General features: G+C 50.7%; 1 protein-coding gene across 1 annotated transcript in view; it reads left to right on the top strand.

Moving 5' to 3' along the window:
- ZFHX3 (zinc finger homeobox 3) overlaps nt 1–20,906 on the top strand; it is a 226,003-nt gene that overhangs the window by 186,194 nt on the left and 18,903 nt on the right. The window contains exons 7-9 of the mRNA XM_084812478.1: nt 3,356–3,463; nt 18,742–18,872; nt 19,138–19,338. Coding sequence (XP_084668604.1) covers nt 3,356–3,463; nt 18,742–18,872; nt 19,138–19,338 — 440 coding nt within the window. The remainder of the gene's footprint in view (nt 1–3,355; nt 3,464–18,741; nt 18,873–19,137; nt 19,339–20,906) is intronic.

The following is a 20,906-nucleotide window of genomic DNA, read 5'->3' as shown; positions in this document are numbered from 1 at the left end:
ATCTGGCAAGGAGTGAGTGCCCCCGCCCCCGGCGCCTGCAGTCCTTGTCCTTGTCCACATTGCTCTGCCCATTTGCAGGCTGGGTCCCTGAGAGGCACCATCTCCTTTGCCCATAAAATGAGGCCTCTGAGCAGAGGAGATACATTTGCCATCTCCCCCCCCCCCCGTTTTTTAAAAATAATTTTTCTACCTTTATTGGTATTCATAGCTCACATTTTCCTGGTTACTGTCGGTCTGGGCTTTCATCCATTTTAAAGAGCTGTTCCCCCCCCCCCCCTTGTTGTTGATGATGATAGTGTAGAGACAGATGGTGTAACTGCTTATGAATGTCCTATTTTATTTCCTCTGAACCAGACAGTTTGCTGGAAGACGTATGTTATTTCCACATGCTTCCGAGAGGAGCCCAGACAGTCCAGTTGTGGCCAGGCCAGCTAGCACCAGTGGCTCGCCATGTAGAGAGTGCCACCTCTGGGTGGCTGCTGGGACTGCAGGAGCCTCCAGCACCGCTGGCCCAGAAGGGGCTCCGTGGCGGTGTGCCCTCTCTGGGGCACATGGTTGCCCGGTTGCCCTTTTCTAGTGCTTCGCTGGAGGGGGAGGAGGGATGGTGCTGCTCAGGAGGGCCACGTTTTCTTCTTGCTTGAATGTGGTGGTGGTGCTCAGCTGCAGGGACCGAACTGTTTGCCTGAAAGGCTACCTGCCCACTGAACACTCCTACGTTGTACCTAAGTTCCCATGCACTCTGGGCCCAGACTCCTAGAAACTGGCGAGAGAGAGAGAGAGAGAGAGAGAGTTGGAAGGAACCTTGGAGGTCATGGAGCCCCTCGTCCCACCCCCACCCCGCTGCTCAGCAGCTACAGCATCCCTGGCAGGTGACTGTCCTGCCTCCACTTGAATGCCTCCAGCAAAGGAGAGCCCAGCACCTCCCCGGTACTCTGTTCCTCCGCTGAACAGATTTCGCTGGTAGGGAATTTCTCCTGATGGTAAGCCGAAATGTGTTTCCCTGCAGTTTTCACCCGCTGGTTCTCGTCCTGTTCCCTGAAGCAACAGAGAACCACTTCCCCCCTTCTTTGCTGTGGCTTACAGTAACATCCCTCTGAAACAAACAACTGCTCCCCCCACCCACCCAGAAGCATCAGCAGCCAGAAATCCATCCTCTTCGGGCTGCACTGCTTGATCCCTTTGTGCATCCAAAAGCTTGTTTGAATACACAGGCTGAAGGGTCTGGGAGCCCCTCATTGGGCAATGTGCTGCAGTTTAGCCATTGGACTCTCTGTGGAGCGGCTTCGGTTCAAATCCCCGCACAAACATGAAGGTCACTGGGTGACTTTGGCCCAGTTGCTGTCAGTCAGCCTAACCCACCTCAGAAGGTTGTTGTGAGGATAAAGTGGGCAGATGATATATGATGCTCTGAATGCTTTGGAGAAAGGACAGGATAAAAAATTGAATAGATTCCTCATTTGAAAGCCTTGGGTCTTATTGCAGGATAATTCCTGCGTGCTCATATGCTGGTGAAGTTCTTTGAATGCTCACAAGCGTGATATAAATGGTAAGCATTCCTCTCCTCCTCTTTCCGTGGGTGATGCGTAAGAAGAAGTCCTTTATCCCAGCCCGCTCTGCTGGTAAGGAAAGGGAGGCAGGAGGGCCATGGTGCCTCTTGGCATGCTGGCTGGGGGTGGGGGTGCGGATGGGACAGGCCCATGACTTTGCGTGGTGCTGAAATGGGCCATGTGAAGGTCACCAGATACAGACCAAAAGCACTGGGAGATGAGAGCAGGGGCTGCTCCTGTGGCCTCTTTTCGCCTTAAGAGTAAAGACATGTGGCGGCTGCACCGCCCTGCCTGACCTGTGGTGCCAGCGCAAAGCAGCCTGGTCCCAGGCTGCCCTGCTGTGTCAGTGGCATCCTCCACAGGAACGGTTGCCAAGGGCTGTCCTCAGCCAGCACAAAGGAGCAGGCCTAGCATTCCCCTCTGCCGTGGGTGTGCTGCCGCCTGCTTCCAGGACTAGAGGACAGGCGTTCGGCCGAGGGGGTGTTCTGCAGGCAGGTTTTAGTGGGGATGGTGCAAATAGAGCACTGCGTGGCGTCATGCCGAAAGTGCTGCTGCAAGCCAGACTGGAGGGGACATGCTCACCCATCTGACCCACCTCATTGGGTTGGCTGGCTGAACAACCAAATGGATTGATCCAGTCCAGGCCTGTTTGCTTCTAGGTGCTTCTGAGCTGATTCGCTGATGCTTTCTTCAGATTGCCTCCCAGCAATGGAATTCAGGTTCTCACCTTCCCTCTTCACTTTTGGGAAGGCCTAGACATGTGAAGGCCCAGGGGAAAAATACTGGAGAATTAGCAGGAAAAAACCTGGGTTTTTCCAAGGACAAAAAACTCTCTAGAAAGCCATGGGTTTCTCCCCAAAGGTTCCCATATGTTTCGGGGCCTTCACATCTCCAGGAAGGCTGCAGTTGGGAAATGGGACAGGCTTTTTGGATCCTTGGACTCTGTTCTGAACTTCCCCCCTTCCTTCTGCTATTTGATTCTGTTCTGTCTTTCCTTCAGCTGCACATCATCATAGAGTCAGATGCTTCCTGGTGGGCAGTCCCTGCCCTCCTTTAAATCTTTTTCTGCTAATGCTCTGGGGTAAGAAAGGGAGCTCTTCACATGATTTTATTAAAGTGGATCCTCTATGCATAACTGTCAGCTATTTCTGACTTGACGTAGCAGACCCTCAACAGCATGGTCCACCATGCTGACAAGACTCCTGGGTGAATTGGAGCCCTTCCTGACCTGTGTGTGCACTGGTTGCAGCTGGGGAGGACTTCCTCAAGATGTCCTTGGTGGCCCAGCCACACTCCCAGCATGTTCTCCTCCCTTTCCCTGTGGCAAATCATGGAAGTCTGTTCCTCTATGGCCAAAGCACTGTAGGGCCTACCTGCTGGGGCTAGGTTGTGATGGCTGGAGTAAAGTTTTTTCCAGGACATTGGTGGATCATGAAGGAAAACAGATTTTAAGTGCCATCAATAAACTCCTGGCCTGAGCTTTTTATCCATCTGAATTCATGGCAGCTGCTTGTTAAAGGTTTGTGATCATTTTGTGATAGGATTTGTCTCCCTGCCATGAGCTGCCAAGGCGCCGTTGACCCCTTTGGGGCCACCTTTTGGCAACTGACTCATGGTAGGGCTTGGGAGACCCAGGTAGGGTGTCTTGTGGGCTCCCTGAGGATTCTCTGGAAGGCTAGGAAATGGCCCAGGGCCCCTTGCTAGTCGTAAGTATTAGAGCAAACGTTGGGGAGAGGAAAGGCGTTGGGGCAGTGGAGCTGCAGGATTTGAATGCTGCTTGACTCTACCTTTTCCTTCTTACATTTCAGAGGAGCTAATCGAAGATGCAGAAGGTCCCAGCGAGGCAGCTGCCGATCCAGAAGAGCCTGCAAAAGATCCAGAGAGAGCCGTTGACAAGGACTGTGTCAAGTGGACAGGTAGAGTGGCTGCAGGGTGGGGTGCTAGGAGGCGGGGGGCTCTCCCACACTGGAGGCCTTCAAGACGAGGCTGGACAGCCACCTGTCAGGGATGCTTTGGCCTGGATTCCTGCAATGAGCAGGGGGTTGGGCTCGATGGCCTTGTAGGCCCCTTCCAACCCCACTATTCTATGATGATTCTATGAGGTGTGGAATTCTACACACATGCACATGCATGCGCGTGCGCACGCAGACTGTGTGGTTCACCTGGTTTCCTACTGGGGTTTGGTGACTGTTCTCCCTGTGGTCTTGCTCAGACTCCCAGTCCAGGTGTCTCCAGTCACTTCGCTGGGAGTATCTCCTCACCAATGTCATTTTTGAAATCGGTAATGCAAATTAGTGTTGGGAAATAAGTGCCCTGTGAAGTGACCTTGAATTCTGTTTAAAGAAAAAGAAGATTTTGAAGCTGAAAGGATTTTTGTGAAATGGTGCAAAGCTCAGAAGTAACTCTTAAACTATACCAGCAGGAACGTTTGTGTACAGTTCAGGCAGACCTTTTACCTACTAACAAACCACAGAAAGTAATGAGAAAATCTGAGCTGCTTCAGAGAAAAGGGAGCAGGGCTGCCATGGACACTGGCAGTTGAACAAGGGGTGTGTGGATTAGGGTGAGGGCCAATCCTGGCAACTGACACAAGAATATCCGAAGAGCCCTGAAGCTGGATCAGGCCAAAGGCCTCTCTGTGTCACCATTCTGTTCACACAGTGGCCAACTAGCTGCCTGCCTGTCAGAAGCCCACAAGTAGGGCCTGAGTGCAGTAGCACCCTCCTGCCCGTGTTCCCCAGTAACGGGGATTCAGAAGCATGCTGCCTCTGGTCCTGGAGAAGGCATATAGCCACCACGACTTCCATATTCTAGATTTTTAATCCAGCCAAGTCTGTGAAGTGCAGCCCTTGTGATGCTGCCTCTGATCCTGGAGGTAATATATAGCCATCATGACTAGTAGCCATTGATAGCTTTTTCTTCCATGAATTTCTACAAGGACAGAAGAAGGTTTTTTCCAATCCTTGATAATTGTTTCACCTCATTCCATTTAATAAATCGCCCGTCTGCAAGGAGGGCCTGCCTTGACACTGCTGCGGCCTAACAGAGGAGGCCTACAGCTAAAACGCTTGCTGTGGGAAAGTGGGTCAGGCACCCCACACCCAGATCTGTATTCCCCATGGGCCACGAAAGGAGGCTCAGGAAATACCTGTAGCAGCCCACTTGGCCGATCAAGGGCCAGAAGGACTTTGGAAGAGGCCTATTGGATCAGAGCAATCTTAAAAATGATAGAATGATCTCAGTATGAATCCAAGGCAAACCATTCAACATCATAGTAATTCAAGTCTATGCCCCAACCACTGAGGCCGAAGAAGCTGAGGTTGATCGGTTCTATGAAGACCTACAACACCTTCTAGAACTAACACCAAAAAAAGAAGTCCTCTTCCTCATAGGGGATTGGAATGCTAAAGTAGGAAGTCAAGAAATCACCGGGATAACAGGCAGGCATGGCCTTGGTGTACAAAATGAAGCAGGACAAAAGCTAATAGAGTTTTGCCAAGAGAACATGCTGATCATAGCAAACACTCTTTTCCAACAGCACAAGAGGCGACTCTACACATGGACATCACCAGATGGTCAATATCGAAATCAGATTGATTATGTCCTTTGCAGCCAAAGATGGAGAAGCTCCATACAGTCAGTAAAAACAAGACCTGGAGCTGACTGTGGCTCAGATCATGAGCTGCTGCTTGCAAAATTTCGGCTTAAATTGAAGAACGTCGGGAAAACCACTAAACCGTTCAGGTATGACCTAAATCATATCCCTGATGAATATACAGTGGAGGTGAGGAATAGATTTCAGGGATTAGACCTGATAGACAGAGTGCCTGAGGAACTATGGACGGAGGTCCGTAACATTGTTCAGGAGGCAGCAACGAAATCCATCCCAAAGAAAAAGAAATGCAAGAAAGCAAAGTGGCTGTCTGATGAGGCTTTACAAGTAGCTCACGAAAGAAGGGAAGCGAAAAGCAAGGGAGAAAGGGGAAGATATACCCAACTGAATGCAGAGTTCCAGAGAATAGCAAGGAGAGACAAGAAGGCCTTCTTAAATGAACAATGCAAAGAAATCGAGGAAAACAACAGAATGGGAAAGACTAGAGATCTCTTCAAGAAAATTGGAGATCTCAAGGGAACGTTTTGTGCAAAGACGGGCATGATCAAGGACAAAGAAGGCAGGGACCTAACAGAAGCAGATGAGATTAAGAAGAGGTGGAAAGAATACACAGAAGAACTATACAGGAAAGATCTGAATGTCCCTGATAGCCATGATAGTGCGGTCACTGAACTTGAGCCGGACATCCTCGAGAGTGAAGTCAAGTGGGCCTTAGGAAGCATTAGTAACAACAAAGCTAGCGGAGATGACAGTATTCCAGCCGAGTTATTTAAAATCCTAAAAGATGATGCTGTTAAAGTGCTGCATTCAATATGCCAACAAATCTGGAACACTCAACAGTGGCCACAAGACTGGAAAAGTTCAGTTTACATTCCAATTCCAAAGAAGGGCAACGCCAAAGAGTGTTCAAACTACCGCACAATTGCGCTCATTTCACATGCCAGCAAGGTGATGCTCAAAATCCTACAAGCTAGGCTTCAGCAGTATGCGAACCGAGAACTACCGGAAGTACAAGCTGGGTTTCGAAGAGGCAGAGGAACTAGAGATCAAATCGCCAACATTCGCTGCATCATGGAGAAAGCAAGAGAATTCCAGAAAAACGTCTATTTCTGCTTCATTGACTATGCTAAAGCCTTTGATTGTGTGGATCACAACAAACTGTGGCAAATTCTTAAAGTGATGGGAGTACCAGACCACCTTACGTGTCTCCTGAGAAACCTGTACCAGGGTCAAGAAGCAACAGTAAGAACCAGACATAGAACAACCGATTGGTTCAAAATTGGGAAAGGAGTACGACAAGGCTGCATATTGTCACCCTGCTTATTTAACTTATATGCAGAGTACATCATGAGAAATGCCGGGTTGGATGAATCAGAGGTCGGAATTAAGATTGCCAGGAGAATTATCAACAACCTCCGATATGCAGACGATACCACCCTCATGGCAGAAAGCGAAGAGGATCTAAAGAGCCTCTTGTTGAGGGTGAAAGAGGAGAGTGCAAAAGCTGGTTTGAAACTCAACATTAAAAAAACTAAGATCATGGCATCTGGCCCCATCACTTCCTGGCATATAGAAGGGGAAGAAATGGAAGCAGTGACAGATTTTACTTTCTTGGGCTCCAAGATCACCGCAGACGGTGACTGTAGCCATGAAATTAAAAGACGCTTGCTCCTTGGGAGGAAAGCTATGGCCAACCTAGACAGCATAGTAAGAAGCAGAGACATCACCTTGCCGACAAAGGTCCGTCTAATCAAAGCTATGGTTTTCCCAGTAGTAATGTATGGCTGTGAGAGCTGGACTATAAGGAAGGCTGAGCGCCGAAGAATTGATGCTTTCGAACTGTGGTGCTGGAGAAGACTCTTACGAGTCCCCTGAACTGCAAGGAGGTCAAATCAGTCCATCCTAAAGGAAATCAACCCTGACTGCTCATTGGAAGGACAGATACTGAAGCTGAAGCTCCAATATTTTGGCCACCTAATGCGAAGAGAAAACTCCCTGGAAAAGACCCTGATGCTGGGAAAGACTGAAGGCAAAAGGAGAAGGGGACGGCAGAGGATGAGATGGCTTGATAGCATCACGGATGCAATGAATATGAACTTGAGCACGCTCCGGGAGAGAGCGCAGGACAGGAAGGCCTGGCGTGCTATGGTCCATGGGGTCACGAAGAGTCGGACACGACTGAACGACTGAACAACAACAACAACAACAATGGTCTGATGGGCTAGCCTAGTTTCTTAGTGGCCCCCAAGATGCCTCTGGAAAGCCCCCAAGCAGGGCATGAGTGCAATAGTACCCACCTGTTCATGTTCTCCAGCAACTGTTATACAAAGGCATCCTTCCTAGACCCAGAAAACCTTAATAATTATAGGCCGGTTGTAAGTGGATCATGTGGATCCACAGTTGGCTACAGAATCGGACTCAAAGAGTGCTTATCAATGGGACCTTCTCAAGCTGGGGAGAGGTAACGAGCGGGGTACCGCAGGGCTCAGTCCTGGGCCCAGTGCTCTTCAACATTTTTATTAATGACTTGGAGGAGGAGGTGCAGGGAATGCTGATCAAATTTGCAGATGACACAAAATTGGGAGGGATAGCTAATACTTTGGAAGACAGAAACAAAATTCAAAGTGATCTGGATAGACTGGAGCGCTGGGCAGAAAACAACAGAATGGCATTTAATAGGGACAAATGCCAAGTTCTGCACCTAGGAAAAAGAAACCAAATGCACAGTTACAAGATGGGGGATACGTGGCTCAACCACACTACGAGCGAGAAGGATCTTGGAATTGTCGTCGATCACAAGCTGAATATGAGCCAACAATGTGATGTGGCTGCAAAAAAGGCAAATGCTATTTTGGGCTGCATTCATAGAAGCATCGCTTCCAAATCCCGGGAAGTACTAGTTCCCCTCTACTCAGCACTGGTTAGGCCTCATCTGGAGTACTGTGTCCAGTTCTGGGCACCACACTTTAAGAAGGATGCAGACAAGCTGGAGAGGGTTCAAAGGAGGGCAACAAAGATGATCAGGGGACTGGAAACAAAGCCCTATGAAGAGAGACTGAAAGAACTGGGCATGTTTAGCCTTGAGAAGAGAAGACTGAGGGGAGATATGATAGCACTCTTCAAGTACTTGAAAGGTTGTCACAGAGAAGAAGGCCAGGATCTCTTCTTGATCATCCCAGAGTGCAGGACACGGAATAATGGGCTCAAGTTACAGGAAGCCAGATTCCGGCTGAACATCAGGAAAAACTTCCTGAGTGTCAGAGCAATACGGCAATGGAACCAATTACCTGGGGAGGTGGTGGGCTCTCCCACACTGGAGGCCTTTAAGACGAGGCTGGACAGCCATTTGTCAGGGATGCTCTGACTTGGATTCCTGCATTGAGCAGGGGGTTGGACTCGATGGCCTTGTAGGCCCCTTCCAACCCTACTATACTATTCTATACTATTCTACTATTCTAAGTGTTCCATTCCTGGGCAAGGTCCTTGAGCGAGTGGTTGCCAGCCAGCTCCAAGCACTCTTGGATGAGACTGATTATCTGGATCCATTTCAAGCAGGGTTGAAGCCAGGTTTTGGCACAGAAACAGCCTTGGTCGCCCTGTATGATGTGACCTATGTTGGGAGAAAGACAGGGGGAGTGTGACCCTGTTGATTCTCCTTGAAATGCTGCTTCCTCCACTAGAAAAATGAGTCCCAGAACATTTTGCCAAAACTCTTTTTCCTATGGAAGAGGAATACTTCTTTTTTGATGAAGTTAAAATGGTTGTGAATTGCATATGACTTTGGTGTATAAACTCTTAAAAACCAGCATAGTGCAGAAGCATTTCATGTGTTTACCAGCACTGAAACTTACCCTGACCCTTCACAACAGGGCGGGAAAACGAATCACAGAATCATAGAATTGTAGGGTTGGAAGGGGCCTATAAGACCATCGAGTCCAGCCCCCTGCTCAATGCAGGAATCCAAGTCAAAGCATCCCTGACAAGTGGCTGTCCAGCCTCGTCCTGAAGGCCTCCAGTGTGGGAGAGCCCACCACCTCCCTAGGTCATTGGTTCCATTGTCGTATTGCTCTAACAGTCAGGATGTTTTTCCTGATGTTCAGCTGGAATCTGGCTTCGTGTCACTTGAGCCCATTATTCCGTGTCCAGCACTGTGGGATGATCGAGAAGAGATCCTGGCCTTCCTCTCTGTGACAACCTTTCAAGTACTTGAAGAGCGCTATCCTATCTCCCTTCAGTCTTCTCTTCTCAAGGCTACACATGCCCAGTTCTTTCTGTCTCTCTTCATAGGGCTTTGTTTCCAGTCCCCTGATCATCTTTGTTGCCCTCCCCTGAACCCTCTCCAGTTTGTCTGCATCCTTCTTAAAGTGTGGTGCCCAGAACTGGACACAGTACTCCAGATGAGGCCTCACCAGAGCTGAGTAGAGGGGAACTGGTACTTCCCGTGATTTGGAAGCTATGTTTCTATTAATGCAGCCCCAAATGGCATTTGCGGTTTTTGCAGTCACATCACATTGTTGGCTCATATTCAGCTTGTGATTGACAACAATCCCAAGATCCTTCTCGCTTGTAGTGTTGTTGAGCCACGTATCCCCCATCTTGTAACTGCATTTGGTTTCTATTTTCTAGGTGCAGAACTTGGCATTTATCCCTATTCAATGTCATTCTGTTGTTTTCTGCCCAGCGCTCCAGTCTATCAAGATTGCTTTGAATTTAGTTTCTGTCTTCCCAAGTATTAGCTATCCTGCCCAATTTTGTGTCATCTGCAGATTTGATCAGCATTCCCTGCACCTCCTCCTCCAAGTCATTAATAAAAATGTTGAAGAGCACTGGGCCCAGGATGAAACAGTAGTTGTAGTGGACCAGCTCAGAGTGCTTTTTAAATGCTCCCCATGTTTAACCATTGGCAGGGCTCACCTAATGCAGCCATCAGTGCAGGAGAGCATCCCCAATTCAAACCCATGGCAGAGTGCTGTTAAGGGAGATCTTAATGGGCTGCCAGGGGCTGGGGAATTTTAGCAGGAAAGTGTATTTATGGAGTGCAGAGCTGGCAGGCATGATTGCAGTTGGGTTGGGCATGTCTAGCATAAATGACTTTGGCATAGTTCTTGCCATTTATGAATATTTCCTACAGGTCCACTGCCTTTCTAAGGACAGAAGCAGGGGGTACAAACCCAGACGTCCCAAAACAGGTCAGGCCCATCTTGACGGGGCTCTGATACTGCTAGAAGTATCAGTACCCTCCTAGAAGCGAAGTTCTGTTAAGCCTCTACTGCCACAGTGGGGCAAGAGAGACCTGTAGCGAGCGGTTGAGGTGTCTGGGCCACTCTCCAGCATTCTGCTCGTCCCTTCTCAGTGGTGAGGAACAGGGACACAGAAACATGGGTTTGGAGAGGGGGTCTGTGTGTTGAAACCCACATTTGTGGGTTGTCTGTCACCTCCTCCTGCTTCTTCATCCTCTGTGACAGGCACAAGCTGCGCATGCGCGTGCGCGCACGCACACACACACACTCTCTTTAGTGTTCCTTTACAGAGGCATGTCCAGCACCTGCCTCCCTTTCTGGCATCTGAACAGATGTTTGAAAAATGGGAGCAGGATCTCCCCCCTTTAATTCAGGTCAATGTAAAGTTCTCTCCTCTGGCTAATTCCTTCCTTCTGATTCTTTAACGGTTCTCCTTTCAGAATACCCACCGGTGGGCTAGTTGTGGATCACTCCCTTGCCAGGCTTTGGGTGAGCCCTTTCCAGTGTGACCCTTAGCTGGATTGACGTGTTAGCCCATTTCCTCAGCTTACCAAGATCAATCTTAACATTCAGCCCATTATTTGAAATTTCATTTGCATATTTTGCATCCTTGGTAAACTGCCAACACTTGCCCAGGTAATGGGTGAAGATGGGCTGGACCCAGCATGGACCTGGCTCATCTCCACCGGATGTCCCTTTCCAGTGAGATGCTTCCATATGAGCTCTTGCACCTTGACAAAAGTAGACATCATATACCTCGACTTCAGCAAAGCTTTCGACAAAGTGCCCCATGATATCCTGATGAGCAAACTAGCTCAAAGTGGGCTAGATGAAACAACGATCTGGTGGATCTACGGTTGGCTACAGAATCGGACTCAAGGAGTGCTTATCAATGGGACCTTCTCAAGCTGGGGAGAGGTAACGAGTGGGGTACCGCAGGGCTCAGTCCTGGGCCCAGTGCTCTTCAACATTTTTAGTAATGACTTGGAGGAGGAGGTGCAGGGAATGCTGACCCAATTTGCAGATGACACAAAATTGGGTGGGATAGCTAATACTTTGGAAGACAGAAACAAAATTCAAAGTGATCTGGATAGACTGGAGCGCTGGGCAGAAAACAACAGAATGACATTGAATGGGGATAAATGCCCAGTTCTGCACCTAGGAAAAAGAAACCAAATGCACAGTTACAAGATGGGGGATACATTGCTCAACCACATGACAAGCGAGAAGGATCTTGGAAGTGTTGTCAATCACAAGCTGAATATGAGCCAACAATGTGATATGGCTACAAAAAAGGCCAATGCTCTTTTGGGCTGCATTAATAGAAGCATAGCTTGCAAATCCCAGGAAGTACCAGTTCCCCTCTACTCAGCACTGGTGAGGCCTCATCTGGAGTACTGTGTCCCGTTCTGGGCACCACATTTTAAGAAGGATGCAGACAAACTGGAGAGGGTTCAGAGGAGGGCAACAAAGGTGATCAGGGGACTGGAAACAAAGCCCAATGAAGAGAGACGGAAAGAACTGGGCATGTTTAGCCTTGAGAAGAGAAGACTGAGCAGAGATAGGATAGTGCTCTTCAAGTACTTGAAAGGTTGTCACAGAGAAGAAGGCCAGGATCTCTTCTCGATCATCCCACAGTGCAGGACATGGAGTAATGGGCTCAAGTGACAGGAAGCCAGATTCCGGCTGAACATCGGGAAAAACATCCTGACTGTTAGAGCAATACGACAATGGAACCAATTCCCTCGGGAGGTGGTGGGCTCTCCACACTGGAGGCATTCAAGACAAGGCTGGACAGCCATCTGTCAGGGATGCTCTGACTTGGGATTCCTGCATTGAGCAGGGGGTTGGACTTGATGGCCTTGTAGGCCCCTTCCAACCCTACTATTCTATGATTCTATTCTGTGTTCAGCAATAAAGTGCAGAGGCAGGACAAGTGTTGCTATTTTTTAAAAAAATCTATTTATGGTTTTTAACGAATCTGCCTCCGCAGTGTATTGCTGACCCTTCTTTTGTGCTGCATGGGCCAGGCAACTCTTGGATTTCAGCTTTTCACCTGGAATCCCTCCTCATCCACATCTCTTTACAAAACAGGTCTGAGCACAATGTATGCTTGTATGCACAGATGTATGTATGCACAGATAAATCTTCCTCCTGAATCCGTTTTCAGGCCACTGGGTGTGTTGTTTGGACTGAGTCCCCCGCTCCACCCTCTTTGGGCAGCTTGGTTTGGCCTCTTGCCCTCCTGGGTCCATTGGCTGCTCTTGACATCAACTTGCAGATACATTGATCATATTTATGTGGTGCGACATGGCCTCAAGGCTGCTATGCAAATTATCCCAAAGGTCTGCTGACATGAGAACAGCCCACAAAATGGAGAGGCCGAAGCTCCGTGGCAGAGCTCTGTGGCAGAGCCCCTGCTTTGCACATAGAAGGTCCCAGGTTCGATCCCTGACAGCATCTCCAGCCAGGGCAGGAAGAAACTCCAGCCCAGAGCCCTGGAGGGAGGGAGAGCCGTGGCTGCCAATCAGTGTCGATAATGCTGGGCTAGATGGACCAAGGGTTGGTATAAGGTTGCTTCCGTGTCCCTGTGTTCCCAATGGCAGCAGCTGCTCTGAGGCTCGTTCCTGCTTCACGCCCCACACAAGGCCTCCACTGAGGAGGCAGAGTGGCCCATTTTCACCCCAAAGGGCCTGCCCTCTTCCATGGCCCAGTTTCATCCAGAAGGGCATCGTCCAGCAGCTCTCCCTCACCCCCAGAGCCTCTGACAACCCACTGGGTGGAGCGGAAGGAGCTGCCTCATTGGACGGCTGTCCTTCCCCTTGGAGCTGCTGAGCTGATGTGATCAATGGACAGAGCAAACGCCAGCAAGTCCTGCTGTAAATTTCTGGGGCAGGTGGCAAGCGGGTTTTCGGAATGCCCAGAGCTGAGACCCCTGGCTTACGGAAAGAAACATGAATTAATAATCATTTAATTGGCTCCTCCATTATGCTGCTGGGTTAGTAGATGGAAGTCCAGATGAAGGGGCTGTCAGTGGTGCTTTAGCTCAGAGAAAATGATGGCTGGGGAGGGTGGGAGGAGCTGTCTCGGGTCAGGTGGAGTCAGCACTCCCCCCCCCCCCAGCTCTGGACTGTGTGAGCTTCACCTCTGTGCCTCTTTTCCCAGCACTCGGGTTGTAGAGGGAGACGCGCCTTCCAAGGCTGAAAACCTGAGGCAGCGGGAAACACTTGGGGCAGAAAACTGTCTGTGGCGGTGGTCCCTTTTTTGAGGAAGAGGTTCCGCATTCCTGTCACATTTGGGCAAATCACACGAGGCACCAAACTGTCCATTTTTAAATGTTTAGGGTCATTTCATTGTCTTTGTCAGCATCTCCTTCTGTGTGAGGGAAGCCTGTGTGCCCCTCCTTCTTGACCGAACTGGTTGCGCTGTGGTCCCCCCAGATGCTGATTTGACGTCTGTAGATGAAAGAACATGGTTGCGGCTCGGGTGGCAGCTCCTGGTCCTTCGGAGGAGCTGCTGGAGAAACTCAGCTGGCAGAAAGATAGTGGGGTTCACCTTTGTCTGGAGAAGGCCCTGGAATGCCATCTGTGGTGGGACCCACAATGTCTTCCCTCTGCCCTGCTCTCCTCTCCTCTCCTCTCCTCTCCTCTCCTCTCCTCTCCCCTGTACCTTCTGTTCACATGCTGGTGGCACATGCTTCTTTTATGGGTGCAGAGCAGGCAGGGCAGCCTTTACTTCTCCTGATGCCTGGCATGGGATGTGTCCTCCGCCAAAGGCTTCCTATTGCCATTGAATACTCATCCGGTTATTTGCCCTGCTCTAACAGCTCCTCCTTGGCGGCTTTCCCTGAGAGATACTCATGAGAAGATCTTCCACTTTCCAAAGGCATCAACACTAGGTCAATTTGGACACCAAAGGAGCCTCTGAGAAGTCCTCGCTTCCAAGGGCCCACCCAGGTCAATTGGACCATGGCGGTTTCAGGGCTGGAGCTCCAAGTAGCAGGGAGTAAGAGCTGTTGCCTTTGACCCAGTGTCTGCTTGCAGCCACACCTAGCCTACAAAGCACGAGGAAAGAACGCGAGGTAGTTCCACGGTGACATCCCACAGAACAGCAAGCCCGCACTTCCGGTGCTCCTATAAATGCATGCTGTCCGAAGTTGTCCTTCAGGGACGCCTGGCTGGAGTGCGATGGCAGTGCAGCAGAGTGGCTGCAGCTCTGCTTGCTCAGCTCTGTGTTGCTCGCCCTCCCTTTTTCCTAGCACGGCTTTTTCTTTTGCGAGGCTTTCAAAAACATTGTGCAGGATATAACAGAAAAAGGAATAATGAAAGACTGCATCTGTTCACAATAATATTAGCTGAAAGTCAGTTCTCATACTTGAAATAAATATGCATAAATTCTTAAATATTTGCATTGATATTAGCCATATATCTGAAGAGGTATCCAAATGAAACTGATGACTAAAGGAGATAAGTTTGAATGTCCATAGTATGGCTTTAAATCTTGGTCCGCCACCAGGGCCATCAGTAGTGCATGATGGCAGACCATTCCTGGGCCCCACAGAGGCACCCGCTCCGCTTCGTGCCATCGCTGAGACGTTGTCAGCTTGCCCATCTGAGCCTGTGGTGGGTCTCTGGTGTGCTGCGCTCCTCTTTTCTGGGTTGCTTTCATTCCCAAGTGGGCAGTTGTACAGAAGGCCATCTCTAGGTGGCATGGTGTGTTCTTAGCTGCTCCCCCATTTTCTTCTAGAAGCTGGCAGACTGTTGTGCTGCCCTCCCAACTTCCTGAGGGTAGAAGCCAGATGAGGAGACCATCCTGATGTGAAGAGAACCTGTGGCCAGTTTTGGGCTGTTGCCTGTCTTTCTCTGACTTCCTCACATTATTGCTGGTGGCTCTTAGATTTATGCACAAATTGAGGCTATTTGTGGCTTAAAATCATAGTGGAACCAAAATAAGTGGCTACCGCTCAAGTGAAGTCAGGTGTAACTGTGGTGGAGGAGTTTAGAACACTGCACCACGGATCCAGTGAGATGGGCTTGGACTGAACTGAACTGATGCAGTTCTTGGAGGTCCTCTGTTGGCATCACCTCAGCTCTCCCAAGACTGCACTGATTCCCATGCTTTGCAGCCCATTTTTGCAGGGCTTCCTCTGAATTGTAGTCCCGACTTCTGTCACTTCTTACTCCTTAGACCTTTAGAGACTCTACTAAGGCAGGATCCGCCATGTCCTTCCCTCCCTCCTCCCTCTCCACTCAAGGCTTGGTCTCCTCTTCCGGTGATGGTTGCCTCCCTCCCTCCCTTCTCTGACACCTCTGCCTACGCTTTTCTCTTGCTGCACCCCATCGCACTGCTTTGATTGCTGAACTGACTGCTCTGTTGCCGTGTCGGATATCTCCATGGTGCCTCCCCCTTCCTAATTCTGGGTGGCTGTCTCCCTGCTCTCCACCACAGAATCAGCCTTTCCTTCTCCTCTGACTGTGTCCTGGTGCATTCAAACATGCCATGGTTTCCCCTGTTTCCAAAAACCTCTCTGTTCTGCCCCTCCAGCTACTGTCCCAATTCCCCTTCTGCCCTTTTGACTCTAAACGCCTGGAGCTGCCGCTTGCTTCTGGTGTCTTGACTTCCTCTCCCCAAACTCCTCCCTCTTGACTCTGACCATCTGGCCTCACCCACGGACCTGCACTGAAACTGCCCCCACCCGAATCACCAATGGCCTCCTTGCTGCAAAAGGCCCTCTTTCCTCCTCCTCCTTAACCACCCTCTCACTTTGGCTCCCCTTGATCACCGTCTCTGCTTGTGCCCTTGATTTCCAGATTCTCTCTTCAGCTGGTTCTCTTTCTACCTGTCTCATCACTCATACAATTATTTCCATGTCCCATAGGGGAAGTTGTTCTTTTGCTTTCCCTCTCGGGGGGGGGGGGGCAGGGGCCTGTCTTTGGCCCTCTGTGATTCTCACTCGGCATCATAAAATCCCATTGCTTCCAGTACCACCTGCATTCTGACAACAGCCAGCTCTTTCTCTCTACCCACATCCCTCCGTCTCAGTTGCATGCCTGGTATTTCTGCTTGGATGCTTCACTGCTGGCTCATACTCAATATGTAAACCTAAACTTCTCTTTTCCCCCAAGTCCTCTTCTCATATGTTCTACACATCCACTGACGACCGTTTGACTCCACCCTTTGGCTCCTCTTTGTTCCCCTCCATCAGCCTGTTGCCAGGTCCTGTTGCTTCTCCCTTGACAACATTGCAAAAAACCCCTCCCATTCCTCTCTGCCCCCTTGGCAAAAACTGGCGATCTTGTTTACTGCAACTTTCTCCTCTTGGGCCTTGTGTTGTCTCAGCCCCCTCCCCTCTCTCCAGAACTCCAGATGGATGCCAGAATGGGTCACCTCTCTCATCATTGGTCAGACTACATGACTCCCCTCCTCAAACCCCCAGGCTCACCCCTCTTTGCCTCAGGTCCAGCACAAACCCATCGTCGTGCTTACATCTCCACTATCTGATCCTGGTGTATCCCTGTCTGTGACCTCCACTCCTGCATCTCCCTTGCCCATCACTGGCTGACGGTCTCCTTCTACAAACGGCCCCAATCCTTCTCCCTTGCTGCCCCTTATGCCTGGAACTGCCTTCCAGGACTGCTGCTTCTCACATCCTTCAGATGCCTCCTCAAAACTCACCTTTTCCAGGAAGGCTTTGGCAAAAGCCCTTTGTCTCCTGACCCCACTGTCACTAAGCTTAAGTGCATGCAACTGAACGGAACACACATTCTCTCACTGTTTATGCTCCTTCCCCCCTCCCTGCCTCTGTGGCTGCCTTTGAGAAACGTTAAGTGAGCCTATTTGGGGGGAAGGGATAAAATGTCAACAGAATTGTGCAAGAGTACCAGTCCCCTTTCTCTGGGTGGGCATCCGGTCCCAGAGGAAGGGATCTGCGGGATCCCTCTGGGAGACTTGCTCTCAGGCCTTGTCAATCTTCCTTCTCTTTCACCTTGTGCAGGGCCCTTGTTTGTGATTTTTGAACACTCCCCCCTCTCAACAAAAGCCTCCTTGCATCTTCCAGGGGGGTGAGTGGAGGGGGGAGATGGGCGAGAACAAGCTGCGAGCGTTAAACCGCCTAGTTAATCGGCAGCCAATCCATCATGTTAAATATCCAGCTGTCATATATTACCTTTCAAGTGAAAATGAATAACTCCCATTAAGGGTGAAATGGGTTTGAAGTCGATTCGAGACAGATTAAAGTACTGTTCTGACGGTGTGCGTTCAGGGGGGCTGTGCATAATATGCTTGTCCTTGTAGTTTTTAAATAATAGATGCACTGCAAATTTATGTGCTCCTGGGTACAGAGTTCAGAGGTCACAAGGTAGGCATTCTGGGAAGAACATCAGCTTCCTGGAACATTCTCTGCCGTTCGTTTTGCCTTCCCCGTGTTTCTGGTGACTGTTCTGGCAACTTACGATAAGCGGTGTCCCCACCTCTAAATCGCAGTGGGGTATATGATGCAATGTGAGCTGGGTCAGTGGCTGTCTTGCAGTGGGGGGAGAGCAGGTGGCTTGAGAGGCCCTGACACCCCCACCCCCACCACTTAGGGGGCCTGCCATGTTCTTAACTTAGACTGAATGGGAAATCTCTGTTATGTTCCAGTTTTGACGTGTTTTCTGCCCGTGTTCCTTCACTGGAATTATTTCATAAGCATAATGCCATGGATGTTGGTGTTCTCCTGGAACATACCTGGGGAGGGATTGAGGCTGTAAGAGCAGAGGTTTAAAATGTCTCACTCATCCAAGTTCACCACCAAATGAAATACACTCTCGTTGGCTGAAGGCTGGGTACATCGTTGCACGCAAAGGAAGTGGCTCATAGAACTGAGCCAAATTGGGGTGGTGGTGATGGTGCATTTTGCAACATTTTTCTTTCCCTAAACAAAGCACTACCCTTTGTGTATCGGGGGGTGGGGGCAGTGCAGAGAGAAGGCACCAACCAGCAACCATCCTCCTTATCTGGTATTCAGGCAGTGGCTCCATTGGGAACCTCTTTACAGCCCCTATTGGCTGCAGCTGCAGCATCATTTTCCCCTCTCAAATTGCCCACTGATCTTAGTAACAGTGATGTCATGCAACCAAACAGATATAGCTATGTGATGACATCACAGAGGGCAAAGAAAGCTAGTTCAGAGTGAGGGTTCCACAAGTGTTTGGGAGGAGCGATGGCGGTGTCCTGAGGGGCAGCCCAGAACCAGAGATTCCATCCTCTCTGGGGGATCTATATATGTCTGTCTTCCACGCAAGCCCTTCCAGAGCTGATGTGTCACATGTTCACCTAGTTGTGTCTTTCCCCTTTTTTGCAGCACAAGCTACCCAGGCTGAGAAGGAGCTTTTGGAGTCCCCAGCATCCTCCAAACGTATTTCATTTCCAAGAAGCTCAGAGTCGCCTGACACCAAATGGCCAAAAACATCAGATGAGACTAAGCTGGAGCAGGTGAGACCCTGGAGTGGCCAGCCCTTGCTCGTGAGAAGCCATGGCTCATTCGCTTCATACACTTAAAAATGTCTAATCTGCTTTTCAGTCTACTTGGGCCTTTGAGGCAGCTCACTGTAAAATAGTATTAAGTACATCTAACTGTGAAAAGGATAGCATGTTCCTAGAGAAGCTGGCTAGGTGTGGTGAGGGGCTGGAGGAAGGCGCCTGTTCTGTATCAAGGCCTCGATGGCACCAACGCCTGTGGTTTCTCCTTGCCCTCCAGATGTACCAGTGCCCGTACTGTAAGTACAGTAACACAGATGTGAACCGGCTGAGGGTCCACGCCATGACTCAGCATTCAGTCCAGCCCATGCTCCGGTGCCCCCTCTGCCAGGACATGCTCAGCAACAAGATCCACCTGCAGCTGCACCTCACCCATCTGCACAGCGTGTCCCCTGACTGCGTTGAGAAGCTCATCTTGACAGTGAGTCCCCGGAGGAGGAGGCTTCCCTCTCCACTTGCAAAAACTCCTCTTCTCCTCCACGAATAGTCCACGTTCAGCACGTGGCCCTGCCTGTAGGCAAGCAGTAGTCTCTAGCTGCTAAATTGCCTGGGAGGTTGTCTGGAGCAGTGCCAGTGGCAGGAAAGTGAGAACGGGTGGGCCGGCCTCCCTTTTTTGCAGTATACCTCCAGCAGGAGGGAGAGGGAGGGACACATGGCCAGAGCTGCCTGTGACATGAGGAGCTGGATCTGAGAAAGAGAGGCTGGCGTAGACAAGTGAGCTGGTTTCAGGGCAGGGGATCCCACAAGCTAAACGTGTGTTGTCTGAAGAGATGCTTTCTCTCCTTTTTTCTAAACATCCTGCAAAGGAACATCCCCATAGTCAGTCTGTTGCCAAATCAAACAGTTTCTCCCTTTCACAATTTTGCCCCTTCTTGTCAGGCCCCTTTTACTGGTTCCTACTTGGAGCATCTCTTACCTTGACCCTTTGCATGTTTCCTGGGGCCTTCCTTTGCCTCCTCTCCATCCTTTTGTCTCTGTCCAAACTTCTGCTGCAAAACCCCTTCACCTCTCTGGCTGTTCAGGCCATGGGTCGCCCCTTCTCGCGTGCTGCCAGCAGCTCCATGTCCAGCACAGGCCTTCCGTGGCTCTGCCCCACACATTATATCCCTGCTGCCCCCCCGCTCCCCAGCTCTGCCGTCCTCAGTCACCTGCACTCTCCTACCCCCTCACCTCGCTCTGCCACACGGTGCCCGCTCCTGCCCCCGCCCCCCTTCTGTGCTTGCTTCCAGGGCTGTTCCAAAACATCTCTCTCTTGGTTGCTAGAAAGCGTCTTCTGATCTTCAGGCCAGCTGCTTCACGGAGAACTTGTCTGCTCTGGCTCTCCTTAAATCAGCCTGCCCTGAGATGCTGGCGAGAGGGAGGCAGAGGCCAGTGGGCGGGAGGGCAGGGCTCCCTGCGGAGCCCTTGGGCTGCCTCCCTGCAGCCAGGGCCTCTCTGAGGCTGCCTCTTTGCACTGGGACAGGGTGGGGCGGGGGAGGAAGAGGAGGAGGCTTCTGTTCATCGTAGGCCTTTCAGGAGCCTGCTCTGTTGGATGAGGCTGTTGCTATAACAACAGGCGCTTGCTTGTACTGTGCGTCTCATCCCTGTGCCGTCCACGGCCCCCTCCTTCCCTTTCCTGATCGACAGTTGCCCAAGGAGCCCATTTCCCATGAGGCCTGCTGAGAACAGCCAGGGTCCTGGGGTGTTGCTCCGCCAGCTAGGTGGCGGACCCGCTCCGTTTGCGAGCGGAGCGCTGTTGTGAGGCCTTGCTGTGGCTGGGCGTCTGCTGCTCTCCCAGGACGCAGGGGGACGGGGCCGTGAGACCAAAGGCTCGGCCTGCTGCAGCTCTGCCTGGGGCAGGAGTCCCGCGCTGGCTGAGCCCCACTGGCCACTTCACTCCCGGCAGGACTGTCTTGCCTTGGCCCGAGGACCGTGGAGCAGCCCCGGTGGGGCGGCACTCTTGCCCTCCCCCTCCCCCCTCCGTTCTCTCTGGCTCCCTGGTTGCTGGCT

The sequence above is a fragment of the Heloderma suspectum genome, chromosome 8 (assembly GCF_057233095.1).
Source record: "Heloderma suspectum isolate Gila_16-S chromosome 8, 16-S_ref, whole genome shotgun sequence".
Lineage (NCBI taxonomy): Eukaryota > Metazoa > Chordata > Lepidosauria > Squamata > Helodermatidae > Heloderma > Heloderma suspectum.
This window is presented reverse-complemented; position numbering and strand designations above follow the sequence as displayed.